We start from the raw sequence: 14,031 nt of genomic DNA, 5'->3' as shown, positions 1-14,031 counted from the left end.
CTCCTGCCGTGAGGTGGAGAAATGTGGTGATCTGCTAATCCATCGCTTTTCCTATTTCATATGTCCCCCCTGTTCCCTTCCTAGCCCTGGGCACTCCCTCGGTTTCCCCCTATTTGCTCCTGTGCCCCAGCCCCACCCAGGGACTGCCCTTGGGCCCCTGACAAAACCACCCCGCACCCAGACCTCGTGTCTCTCTGCCTCTGAACGTCGTGGGGACAGGATGTGATTAAAGCCATCTCAAACCCTCATGAGAGACCCTTCTCTGCCTTCTTTACCCCCCCTGCCCTGTAACGCTGCTGGCTGCCGGAGCCAGCTCGCGGGGCTGTCCCAAATGGACTCTGGGATGCGACTGCTCGCATGGCCCTAGGAAACCTGGCTGAGCTCTCAGGGAGCAGCAGCCTGCTAGGCAGACTCCAGCAGTCACAACAGAGAAACAAGGTGGAGAGCAAAAAGCTTTACTGCTTGCATGATTTTGCCCATCTCGCCTACAACAAACATATATTTAATTTCTTCACTGGAGTGACTGCTCACACCATCTTCACTTCTCTTGCTAGTGACAGAAAACTAACACATAAAATATAATGAAATTAAGTTTAAATGCTAAGTAGCCAATAACAAGTCAGACTCTCTGGAGCTGTACAAGCAGAAATTAGTTTGGCTTCCCTAAACATAAAAGTTTGCATCTGAGCAAGAGCAGCTCCCTGTCCCCCTAAGGGGAAGAGTAGGGAAGGGGAGTCACCAAGTTCTGTTGTTGCCAGAGGGTTGAGAGGTTTCAGAAGAAATTTCCCAAACTCCTGTGTCTCTCCCAGCAGCCTGTGCCCCCTCAGGAGAGCAGCAGTCAGCCTGGCTTTGCAGGTAGGTGGCACAGGCATCAGGGAAGGCAATGGCCATCCTTCTATTGCCATCCTCTGTCCTACACAACTGCTTCGTTGCCATTGAGAAATTACTGTAATAAACAACACCTCCCCGAGATATTGTTCTGGGTGAACAAACATTCAAAAGGGTTACAAGAAAATGTGGATTTTTTTCAGTATTTTTGATTTAAATAATGAAGGAAATATTTTCCAGATATTTCAGAACATTTTTTCACAAAACTAGGGAAAAGTCATTTTGTTCTGTGCCTTGAACAAGGGTAGAGCAGAGAGATTTTTAAATCTATTTCATTATATTTGTTTTATTAGACAAACACCAAAAAATTAGTTTCTTTTAAAAGGATTTAAAGGTAAAAGGTTATCTTTTTCCAGTATTAATGAATCATCAAACTTGTAACATTTTGCCACTACCCACTGTGAAATCTTGTGGAAAAACCAGAAGTCTCCCCCCCCACCATTTATGGAAGAGAGGGAGACAAACATGAAGCTTACCTAAGCTTTTTTTGGTGAAGATCATAGATTTTGTACAGAACCAGTAGTAAAGCAATTGAAGTCACAATGATCAAGAATGCCAAGAATATAATCAAGGCTCTAGAATTATCTATCAACAGAAAAAGAATACATGTATTATTTTAAAATTACTTTAAAAAAAGAAATCTGTATACTCCCTAGAACCAGGGCTCATCAATTTTTAGTTTGAGGGGTTTTTTTGAGAAAAAACCAAACTGTTATTTTTAAGTGTTCAGTTTAAGCTTACTATGCCAAAGTAGAGGAGGGAATTTTATGTTCTCATTAAGAAAACTTTCCCTTAAACAAGTTCTCCAAGTCCACCTGTCAAAATGCTACAACTCACTGGTTCAGCATTACTGTGCTTGTCTCCTGCTTTTGTGTGACCTGTACACCTGAGCAGTGCAGCTCTCAGTTGCTCCTGATCTGGGAATTGGGAACCTCTGCCAAGTCGCAGATGTTCAGCTCCTGAAATGCAGGATCTGAACACAGGAGAAATAATCCTGAAGTGAATAATATAAGTTAGAGAAATTAATTTCTAGTTGCATTCAAATGTTTCCTGAAGAAACCACAGCTGTGTAATAATTCTGAATTATGATTAATGACTTTTCAATAGGATCTGTTACATTAATACTGAGAGGGGATAATATTTTTCAAATGCAGATCAAATATTAACTATAAAACAGGCAGTTTGGATTTTTAATTAGGAGCAATTTAACCGAATTTGCAATTTACATTATTTATATTATTCTAAATATGAAGGTAAAGATACTGTACATATTTACTTACATCTGGTTTTTATACTCCCCACTACTGGTATCCCATCAAATTGTCCATTATTCACGAAGATCTGCATGCAGTGGATGACAATAATAGAGATGCTAAGACATGACAAGTAAAAATTTCTGCATAAAATTCTTTAAAAACACAGCACAATGGATATTCGAAAATCATCCATCTATTGACAACCTCACTGACAGCAGTACCTGCTGTCAATCTCTGTATTGCCATTTATGGTGCAACTCAGGTTTCTACCCAAGTTACAGCAAGATCGAGATCCAAAAATATAGGGATGACAGGAAAAAAAATTTCGAAAAATAGGAAACACATTTTACAAAATAAAAATCAGATGCATCTCAAAATCAATTTTATCTTTCCTCAACAGTAAATATACAAATAGTCAACTGAATTTGATGGTTTTAGTACAAGTTTCTGTATGGGAGGTAATTAATAGAAGTTTAATTAAATAAACCATTTTCTTGCATAATTAACTTTTGGGTACTTTAAATGGTGTTAAAATACTAACTTTGTTTTGCTGTGTTTATGTTTTGTCATATATTTAACATTTATTCAACATTTTAAATTTCCTGAATAGAAATTCCTATCAGATCTAAAAGACAGCTTGGAATCAAATACTTCACACTGGGCTTTTTTTCCTCTTGAGTCTTCTAGAACTTGATCAGAGTCCTTTCATTACCAGCTACGGCCATTAGGCTTTCTCTGGTTTTTTGGGTAAGAATTGAGCAAAATAAGTGCAAAGCAGAAGCCAGGATTTAGAGGTGCAGAAGCAAATTCCTTCTGTAAGGAAAACTGCTCACTGAAAGTGGTGGACAAAAACTTTAAATGGTACAAAGATCCTGTGCTACTGGGACAATGCAAGGATCTTTTCCTCCTACAGGACCTCATCTTTATTTTCCAAATACAGAGCTCTCTGAGCAGAATCTGTTGGGAAAATACAAAATCCTGAAATAAAACTGAGACTACTCAAGTCGTCTGACACTGCATTTCTGTAGCTAAAAAGAGAAAAGGAGGAAAAGACTGTGGGAAATAAATAAATGAAACTGCTTCCTAAAAGTAGGAGAACTCCATCCTTACTGGTTACTTTCTTGCCTAAACTTTACTGAGAGGAGCTATCAGGATATAAAAAATATTTCTACTGGCCTTATTAAGAGAATCACACAAGATCATTGGTCTTGCAGGCAACCCCAAAAGGGTGAAGAGAAAATTGCAGGAAGCCTTCAGGAAAGTGAAACTTGTAAACAGAGGATGATATATTTTGTATAGAAACAAGGACTGGCTTGTAAGAGGCTGATGTAAGGACATGCAAAAGGATCTGAACTGCTTTACACCAATTAGTCCCTGAAGAATCAAAAATCTTCATTCATTAAATGGAATATGTTTTAAAAACTAAAATATCAATCAAGCTCAAGAAACTATTTTAATCTTATCGATCCCCCAAATTTCTCTCTGAGCCAAGTACAAACGGGCTATTCCACTTGCATTTTTCTTGCTGTCAGAACCTATGTGGAATAGCACACAAGGGATTGCTTGATAGGTTAGGCACATATGGATTGTAGTTCCAAAATAATAGCTACTTATTTACACCTGAGGCCTACAGATTCATAGATTGACTCCTCTGCCACCATATTTGCCTTTTTTTCCTAAAATTAGTATAATATGCTTAAACATTGAAAATACAGCAATATTTTCTATTTTTTAATACAATAAGCTAACTTACCTTAAATTTATAGTTTGTTAAGTACAAGAGATTTTCCTTTTTAAATTCACACTTGCTTTTGTTTTCACTTTTTCCATCATTCTCCCAAATCAGTATAAATTCTGTACGTGGCCCAAACACTTTTTGCTTTTTGCACGTAATCTGGACAGCATTATCAGCTGTCAATGTTTTTTTAACATCAGTCACTTCTTGTGGTGCTGTAGACAAAAAAAAAAGGGTTACTTGCTCTATTCTCATCATTTGAAACCCAACAGCTCTATGTGCTCATGTCTGTTTCCTATCTTCTGTCAATAACTTCATATATTTTCTTCCTTAAAGATTTCAGTCCCAATTTAGAAGATAAGCAAAATCAATTTTGACCTAATCATAGGCTTATCTAAGCTGGAAAAGATGTGAAGTGGAACTGAAAAGGCTCTACTGAGAGTCAGACTGAAAAAATAGTATGATGCCAAATCTCTCTCTTACATCTGAGATCACTTTCTCTTTTGAGGAACACGGGGCAACAGACAAGACAGGAGAAAAAAAGAGTTCTCCATGTGAATATTCATTTCAAAACTACTGTAAATTAAATTTTCTACCAGGAGTCACTAGTGTATTTTAATATTTGGCACAGTGTCCCTTAAGTCTGGCCTAAAGCCACAAAAACTTTTTAATGATAGAGAATCTGTTAAGTCTAATCTGTGGTTTCAAACTTCATTTTTGTTGCAGCAAATGTTGCAGGCTTCAGACTGAGGAGCACAGCTGAGGGGCCTTTCACTGAGAGCTGATAAAACCTATCAGAAACTAAATCAGGCAGCCTCTGTAAGGCAACCCCATTAGCCACATTTCAGTAGAACACTGATGCCTGGAGATGGCCACCTAAAAATAGAGACTAGACAAGAATAAGGGAATAAAGGTAGGTATGTATTTGAAGGGCCTTCAAAGGTACACCCTGGGCAGTCAAAAGGCTACACCCAAGGTGGACCCTGGGTCATGAGCTCTTCACACTTTTGTCCATTTGCATATCAATTCTCCAATTACAACCCCAGTTAATGATGTAACTACTCCAAGTTTGCCCTCCTCTTGAAAGGCTTTAGTTTACATATTCTGGGGCCTGGGACAATAAGGTGTCCTTGGAGAGCAAACCTAGAGTGGCTTGTTATGTCTAACCAGCATGAGAGAACAGCAGCTAACAGGCCACAAGAAACTTCAGAGTTACACACTAGGCAGTACAGGATTTGAAAAATATAAAAGTTAAAACCTAAGGCATCAACACCGCCATGGAATTTTTCTTCAAAATCATGTTAACTTGCAAACCAGCATATAAAAAAAGAAAAAAGGCATCTTCTTTTTTCTTTATGTGAAGAGCTAAGACCTGTGAGGCTTTATGAGCAGATCAAATATCCCATGTGGGGAGTGGCAGGATATTTGACTTGGCTGAGTGTGAGGTTACAACATATCTGATCATTTTTATCCACAGGGCAGATCTGTTAGATTCATATTCCACGTGCTGCTGAAAGAGCTGTGAAAAGGAGAACGTGAACATTTCTGGAGGCAATGTGTTTGTTGAAGATGAAAACCTCTTTTATAAAATGTAAGGGTTTTCCTACTTCCAAGGACTTGTGTTCTACTGATACGTCCTTCAGTAAGAAGCCATAAAACTCTTCCATTTCCTGTGTGACCTGTTATCAGCTGTTGTGACAGCTGGAGAAGTTCTAATACCATTAATTCATGAAGCAACTCATTATTTTCTCAAAAAAATAAGAGAAATGAGGTTGTTTTCACACCCATAAACTTATATCGTAGACTTTAATCTTCACCTGAATTATTAAGATATGAGTGGAACCCAGAAAGTGGGGGCTTCAAAAGATAATATGCTCAAACTACATTTTCATAGAAAGAATCATGATCATGCTCAAATTAGGGCTGCCTAAAAATTAAAGCCATATTTAAATTTCTGTAAAAGTTAAGTCTCAGATCAAACTGTTCACATTTATCAATATATTAATCAGCTTTTTAATTTTTTTCATGGGGCTTCAGGTGACAATTCTGATCCTTGTATACTTCAAACTATACATTTGAAAGGATAGCCCCAGAAAGATGCACACACCTTTCTGTCAGCACAAGGGTTGGCATGTCTGTAACCCAGTGTTGGAAGCTGTGTACAGCTACATCCAAACTAACTGGCATCCATTATAGACCTCAGTGTTGGTGTAGCCTGGGTCTGCTTCAAGCAAACAGGTAACTACAGAACAGAAGGTAGAGTCTGCACGTCTTTCTAACTTTCACGCCACAAAGAAAAAAGCAAATATTTTTATTCTCTTTTTGTTTAATTTGAATCTGTTCTTTACATTGGGACATAATGGTTCCTAAAACCTTAACGAAAATTTCAAATTAATATTATTTTTTTAGAAATTATGTATCTATAAGAAAAATATGAATACCAAGTGCATAATGAAAAAATAGTTCAACATTAAGTAATTTTAAAAGGGACACATATGAATGTCAAAACAATTATTTTAAGCACTTTCTTGGCTAATAGTAATACCATGTATAAAATATAATGAACTACACTAGGGAAGTACATATTCTTTGTGTTATATCAGCCTAGGTCATAACAGTTTGCAAACGAGAGATTTACCTTTTGCTTCTGTTGTAAAGTTTGTGCTTACACATCCACCCCTAAGGGTTTCACTGCGTTTGTTGATTGTATATGTAGTCACAGATACAGAAGCTGTGGTGTAAGGTTCAAATTCACTGAAAGTATAGGAAGTTGTTTGGATTCTGTTTTCATGAACATCTGAAAAATGAAATTAATTAATGAAATTAATGAAATCTATATTAGGAGGACAAGAACTCTTACACTTTATCAGAGCTACCTGAAACCACAGTTATGTGTATTTCTATTTTTAACTTGGTTGCTTTGCTTTGCTTACTAATGCTAAGTGAATGCTCAGGAAGAGGAGTAAATATATAAATATATAGAGAGTATTTATATATATAAAGTGCATTCAGCTTGGGCAGGGCTAAGTAGGAAGATATCACTCTGCAGACTGAGCATGTCTATCCTGGTATGATGCCAGAGACGTTGTGGTGGTCCTGCTTTCAGGAGTGGCAAACAGGACAGAAAGGAATTGCATGAGAAGCAACATGAGCAAACCTACTGCCCACCGTGCAGCTGGGGCTTTGGTGGCTTGGGGAACTGGGAGAGCCATGGCCTTTCCATGTTTCCTTCTACGTGCTTCCGATGTGGCCTCCCTGCACCCACACATCACTGCCTTGGTCTCCTACACTGGCCAAGTCAAACCAATCACAGACACTGGCTCATGAAGCTGCCACCCCTTTGGGTTGTGGTCAAATTTGGGGCTTGGAGAATGGGAGAGATTATTCGTATCAGGGGTCACAGGAGCATGACAGCCTTTGGTTCCTGTGGCAGCACAGGTTTACATAACCTGCAGTACGTGAACAGAAAGGCTGAATTAAGCCTAAAGGGTGAATCAAACCAGGTCTAGCTTAAACCTGGTACATATTTATTATTATCAGGCTCTTGATTTTAAAAACCTCATTGTCCATTCCTTGTTTTGAAGAAAAGCTTGCATCTGGAGAACATGATCCCAGTGCAATGGATACAAATTTATTCATTGAAATGTAAGGTGGCCTAGACCAGCATATCTGACAGGAGTGGCCATTTAGCAGAAGACAATCCCCTGGCTATACCTATCTAAACATTTTTATGTCTAACTGCCATATGTTTATGCCAACTGAACAGTGACAGGGTCATGTCCTGACATGGTAAACTGAATAATCTCAACTGAAAGTTCAACTGGAACAACCTCAAAGGAAAGAAATTTAAATGTTTGTTTAAAAAAAAAAAAAATTACAGTGTTAAGAAATTCCAATAGGACTTGACAGTGCATTATGCTTGGTGCTCTGTAATTACATACATTCAATGAATTATTTAATAGTGAATATACTTACTTTGGCCTTCCACAATGAATTTCACGAAGTAGCCATCTATGGGACCATTTGAATCGTTCTCAGGTTTCATCCATGTAACTGTTACACTTGTGGTATTTATATCCATTACTTTAAGGTGTTGTGGTGCTTTTGGAACTGTTGTAAAAGAAAAATAACAATAATTAACAATAAATGAAAATGCAAGTATTCCTCTTTTTACCTACTTTAATTAAATTAAATTTCATCTGACACTAAAGCAAGATACCAACAACATGTAATATTTTTTCTACTGTACTTCAGGAAATTATACATAAGTATAAACTGAGTATATGTAAAAGCATCATATTACAGTAATTTCATAATTAATTAATTCAGGACAAGGTGACTACAGCAACATCACATTTTACTAAAATTGTCCACTCTTCAAATCAAGAGTTTGAAACTTGTTTCAGACTAGATCTGCACGTTTTTTGTGTGTGTCTTCATTCAAAATTCCTTGTAGTTGACCATGTTCTCAGCCTCCAAAAAAACAACAAAAAGTTATCACAGTCTCTGATAAAAGGAAAGAAAGGCTTTAGACTGGAAGACTGAGAGGGTGACTGCAATCAAAGAACAACCACAAGGGCAGGAGACCAGGAAGGAAGAGCTGAAGGAGAACCTGAGTATGGCTGAGAATGCTGCTCAAAGTGTATCTTGAATTGGCCATTGAAGATGATGGCCCCAGGAAACACAGATAATGGGGTTCATAGCAGGGGTTTCCAGAAATATGTGGAATGTAAAGCAAAAGTAAGCATTACACTTACTGTCATAGTCTGTTTTTATGGAGAAGCTTTGGTTGACAACATCCCTTTCATTAAAACGTATGAATCCAATGCAGTAGTACTCACGGGAGGGTGATAAATTTTTCAGTTCTTCACAAGTTAAATTTTTACATCCTGAGTGTGTAGGCTGTGAATCTGTAGACACAAGAAGAGTTTTATCAATATATTTCACAACTCCAAAAGTATGTGGCACTACTTCAAACGGGATTTTCTCTACCATATTTATTCAATATAATTTGTAATAAACTACCATAATATTCCAAACAGAAAAATGTATACCTGATTATTCTGACTAGATTTTAGGTTCTTACACACTTAGTTTGCATAGATCTTTAATTTTCATCAGTAAAGGTCATATGATTTGACTTTCTAAGGAAACAGCTTTCCTACAGAAATCAGAACATGTCATGGGGAGTGTGGCAGAACCCTGGAATGGCTTCATAGCTCTTCAGCTCCCTGAAGCAGGAAATCTCCAGGTGTTCATTACCCATTTTCTGGGACACATAAGAACATTCAGCATTCGTATTTGCCCTATCACTAGGTGCCTTTGAGCCATCATGTCCTCAGGATGGCTGGCTCTGAGAGCAGAGAGCCTGGCCTTGCACCGTCCAGGAGCCTGTACCGCCAGTGGCCCAGGCAGCCTATGAAGGGTCAGCTCATAGCAGAGCTGCAGACTGCAGCATTTCCAAAGTGCTCAGCTCCCCTTCAGAAAATCAAACAGGACCTCAAAATCTCCAGAAGTCTGCAATTTGTGAAGCTGGTAAACTCAGCAAAAGAGGTCTCGGTTCCCAGATCTGCACTCTGTGGGGATGGTAGTCCCTCAGCTGGTGATCCCAGGAATTCTGAACTACCCTTCCCTCAGACTGGCACAATTAATTTAAATCTGCCAGTCTCTCACCAAAAGACAACATCAACAATACTTTAGAAGATAAATAAATAAATAACCCACTGTCAGGCTCCTTTAGAGGTGATGTCCTGTTGCAGGTAACAGTCACATTAGCACAGGCCAGTGAGCTATTCCGACATAACCTGGCAGATTTGTTGGTTACGTCCGTGACTACAAGAGGTTTATTGACGACTGAAAAGGAAGAATATTATACATCATTGTGACATTGGCTATACTGAGTCTTTAAATAACAGTTTGTTTTATGGTTTTTGACCTCTTCTGCAATATGAAGATACAATCGGCATAGAATAATATACAAAGAATTTAATAAGAAATGGAAAGTAAAAATTGAAAAAGCCTTCACGAGATAAAGACCCACAGGTATTCAAATAATAAAGTTTTAGTCCAGACTTCAGCATAAACACCGACTTTGAAGTGGTGGCTGCTCTTGCTATTGTTTACCACACTGCATATGGCACATGCAGTTAAAGTTCCCTTTTTTCTTTACAATGAAAAAATTACAGTTTGTTTACATTATTCTTTGAGAAAATACTGAGAAGTTTTAATGAGCAATTTCAAAATATCTTGCAAACCATGGATGAAATATCAAAACTTTCTGTCTGATTCTCTGAGAAGCAACAAGAATAGGCAAAGAAACCTGGGGAAGATTAATTACTGCATATCAAAAAAAAAATTTAAAAAAAAAGAAAATAAACTACTGAAACCCTTGTACACTTACCTTTCGGAACAGAAAAAGAACTACTGTCTGAACACCTGCCGTTTTTAACTTGAACAGTGTATCTCCTGCATTTCCGAAGCTGTACTGAACGGTTGCTGGAATTCACAGTTATGCTTTTGCCATCCCCCAATATAAAATATTCTCTGTCTTTTGTGAAATTTTTCAGTTCAACTTCAGCCATTTCAGAGTCGCACTTAGAGTCTTTTATATCTTTAATAATATCTAAAAGAAAAGCCACTGTAAATGGAGGTGCAAAGACCAGAATTGTTAAATAACTTTAATCCTACTTCCAGAACTGGAAGACATTTTATTAAATAACCCAAGATGCTAATTGATCAGTTTTATTTTTTTGCTGCTTTATCAGCTTTACCAGTTTTCTGTATTTGAGTTTACTGTTTGGCCACATTTCAAGACTGAAGAAGAATAAGGGGTTTGGTTCTTACCACAAGGTTCTTCAGGTATCACTGTGATAGTTTCTACAAGAAAAGAAAACAACATGAAGGTCTCTTAGCAGGTTGGGTTTTTTCCCACCGAGCATTGGAGAAGGGTGACCAATACTGCCCCAAACTCTTTGTTCAATACATTCAATACAAGCACATGTATTTAGCACTCCTCTCACATTTGAAATAGGGAAGAAATTATCAGCTACACATAACCCCATTCTCCAATTAGTTATTTTAGGCATCATGTGTCTTTCACAATTTTCATATGACATCAATGAACTAGAATTTAAACTGGTTATTAGTAACATTTCTGAGTACAAAGTTGCACAAGAATATTCCATAATCACACATTCTCATAGCAGTATGCTAAGCTGCAGAAGTTTTCCAGGACATGTATACTGTGGAATGGGTAACTGAGCAGTATGTCACCAAAGAAACAAAATTTACCTGCTTTTTGCACTGCCACTCTTACCTTTGGAAAGAGATTTATACAACAGTACAGATTGTTTAATGACTATTTGTACACTGAGATACCCCCAAAAAATTTTAGCTGGTGTTTTCTGTACAGAAGCTTGAGCAAAGAACTTCATCCTGAAAACACTTACTTAAAATATCCTAAGGTAAAGATGTTACCAAAACACACAAATATCTAATTTCTTTTTTAGAGAAGGCAGGCCCTAGATTTGCCTCCCTCCAGGCTGGGAGTCACCTGGCTGGATAGTGGCCCTACTGAGAGGGCCACTGGACAGTCACCAGGACTGGGCAGAACACCCACAAGTAAAAGCTAAGCTCAGTTTGTCAAAGAGCAGACAGCAGCCTACAGCTACTTGAAGGACAGTTGAAAAAGATGGTAAGGGTCTGGATGTACTTTGCACAAGCACATACCTATATGTTACTGACCCGAGTAATTCCTTACAGCCCAACGGCAATTAAACCCTCTCTAAGTGTTTGAACTACTGCATCCCAAGAAAGTATTACTGCTGTGTGAAACAAAAGGGAAGACACTGGAAAACAGAGAAGCACACAGATCTTGGATGTATTCACATCTTTGAGCTGCTTGGGTGAATTTCTGTGAATAACAAAAGGAGTACTGATACAATAATTGACAGATTTATCCCCCTACTATGTGCCACTGTGTGGAAATAATTTCAATTTTTCACTTGCTTGACAAGTAACAAACCTGGTATCTTTAATATTACTCATAAATAGTTAGAAAGATTCCTAAAAACATCCTTAAGTTTAATGCAGTTGTATGCCTAATTTTTATGCTTAGGTTTGATACATTCTAAATGAATCGTCTCATTCTAACCCATTTTCTGTGCCTGATGTATCATAATTGAGGTAACTGTGTGCAAGTTTGTCACCTATTGTGTGAGTGGGGCTGATCCCAGTGCTTGTTGGCATGCTGACTGATGAGGTGGTGCTGTGCAAGGATGTTGAATTGTAATCATCTGTAAGAAAATAAACAACATATCAGCATTAAAAACTGAAGTTCATTCTTTCATATGGCTTTGTCTTCAGAAATGTCTTACACTACAGCCCTTCTCCACCTTTTTTTCTTAGGGGATTTTTGTTATTTAGAGAAGACGGCTAAAAGAAAAGTCATGTCAAAATAGTAAATAAAACAAAAAAATGAGTATGTAAATAGAAAGCAAATTTTTAGGAGTATACCCCTTACAAATGAATTTTGCAATGTACAGTGACAATTTTTTTGGTCATTATTTAGTCATAATCCAAGATGAAGTCAACATAAAAATGTTACAGTTTGTGAACTGGGAAAAACAAGAACATTTTGGTATATTATTACAGTAAAACAATTATGAACAGTTCTTGTGCTGTTTCACAAACAGCAACTCTAGGTAGTGCTCATTTGCAAGATCATGTATCTTGCTCACTATATTTCTTACCATATATCATTATTTATCTCCATGTTTTTAAACCACTGACAGGTTTATATATTCTCTTTTAGGCTCATTCCTATTGCTCTTGCTTTGGGGACAGCCTTGTTGGCAGCAGCTGGCATTTTGGTGCTACTGTGACAACTGCAAGACTTGGCCTCCATATACCAGACCTGGTCCTGAGATCCTGCAAATAATCCTGGTATTGCTGCTGTGCCAAATTGCAGACACCTTTTTGATTTGAGGAACCATGAGCTGAAAAAGGCTACCCTGATGCTGAATGACTTCGTTTTCCCCCAGAGTTCTGAGAGCAGAGAGTGGCTTCCAAAGGAAGAGTGCAAACCTGCTGAACCATTCCTGAAGGCAGAGGGAGTGCGTGCGGTGAGGGCAGCAGTGCTGCTGTTGAGTGCTGGGGTGCTCGGTGCCGTGCTGGGGCTGGGCGCTGTGTGCGTGGAGAAGTGCGTGCTGTTTGCAAGGGTGGCACCTGTGGCACCTGTGGTGAGAGGTACAGCAGGGTCGTTAATGCTTCACGTCTGCCTGGCCAAGGAGGGACAGAGCTGTCCCCAACACTGGGCTGCAGTGCTGGAGCACTCTCATACTGGAGTGCTGGGAATTTTTAAGGAAGCAAAGAGACAGCAAACATTTAAAGTGCAGGGGATTCACAGGTGTCAGATGAACATCCAGTGAGTATATTCCTTTTTGGTTATGTCTGCACCTTTCATGCTAAATGCTGTGTTTTAAAATGCACTCAAATACATGACTCAAAACCAGACTTGTCGGATATTATTGCCTATTAAGACAGCGTATTTCATTTTGTTGCATGAATGAAGAGGCATTATACACTCTGTGAGGTAACTGTGTGTGAGAAAAAGAAAAAAGAAATTATCAGGGAAAAAAAATCAATGCAGTTCTCTCAAGTGAATTAGGTTTCTTACCAGGTGTGGTCATTGTTATCGTCTGTCCTGAAAAAGAGAAAGAGATAGAAAAACTATAAATTAAACTTTCAAGGAACTAAACACGTCATTGGCCAAAAATACAAAAAGACACATTCCTTCCTCCCAAACATCAGCTAAGCTTTTCCCAGGAAATTACACATTCTTAAGTATTATTTAGTGGATGTAGCAACAATCAGACCCCCAAAATATCAAGCATGTGGTCACAGAATCACAGAATGGTCTGGGTTAGAGAGGATCTTAAAGACCGTCTAGTTCAAACACCAGTAGATGCCACCCAGTAGATTAGGTTTCTCAGGGCCACCCAAAAACTTCCATCCACTTGTTTGGTTCTTCCTTGCTCTTTCTTTTACTTTTTCTACCAGTTCTTTCCCACTATGTTTGTTTCTTGGAATTTATTTCTTTTTTTGTGGCACGTGTTTTTCAGATAGTACTTTCCTGTTTATAATTTCTCTGTT

The 14,031-nt window shown here is 38.2% G+C and overlaps 1 protein-coding gene across 4 annotated transcripts in view; it reads right to left on the bottom strand.

The window, feature by feature from the left end:
- The window catches only part of PTPRC (protein tyrosine phosphatase receptor type C), a 61,313-nt gene that overhangs the window by 12,616 nt on the left and 34,666 nt on the right, over nucleotides 1-14,031 (bottom strand). For 2 of the 4 annotated variants that reach the window (XM_042029929.1, XM_042029930.1), the window contains 11 exons: nucleotides 13,556-13,582; nucleotides 12,087-12,173; nucleotides 10,723-10,755; nucleotides 10,280-10,501; nucleotides 9,604-9,732; nucleotides 8,637-8,789; nucleotides 7,855-7,989; nucleotides 6,518-6,676; nucleotides 3,898-4,094; nucleotides 2,169-2,229; nucleotides 1,365-1,473 (listed from right to left, as the gene is read on the bottom strand). In XM_042029929.1, coding sequence (XP_041885863.1) covers nucleotides 1,365-1,473; nucleotides 2,169-2,229; nucleotides 3,898-4,094; nucleotides 6,518-6,676; nucleotides 7,855-7,989; nucleotides 8,637-8,789; nucleotides 9,604-9,732; nucleotides 10,280-10,501; nucleotides 10,723-10,755; nucleotides 12,087-12,173; nucleotides 13,556-13,582 — 1,312 coding nt within the window. Of the gene's footprint in view, nucleotides 1-1,364; nucleotides 1,474-2,168; nucleotides 2,230-3,897; nucleotides 4,095-6,517; nucleotides 6,677-7,854; nucleotides 7,990-8,636; nucleotides 8,790-9,603; nucleotides 9,733-10,279; nucleotides 10,502-10,722; nucleotides 10,756-12,086; nucleotides 12,174-12,963; nucleotides 13,114-13,555; nucleotides 13,583-14,031 lie in introns of all 4 variants that reach the window. The other 2 variants (XM_042029928.1, XM_042029931.1) reach the window with 2 other exon arrangements.

The sequence above is a fragment of the Corvus kubaryi genome, unplaced genomic scaffold, assembly GCF_017639235.1.
Source record: "Corvus kubaryi isolate FWS band 111438036 unplaced genomic scaffold, C.kubaryi_AGA036_p1.0 37334, whole genome shotgun sequence".
NCBI classification, from domain to species: domain Eukaryota; kingdom Metazoa; phylum Chordata; class Aves; order Passeriformes; family Corvidae; genus Corvus; species Corvus kubaryi.
This window is presented reverse-complemented; position numbering and strand designations above follow the sequence as displayed.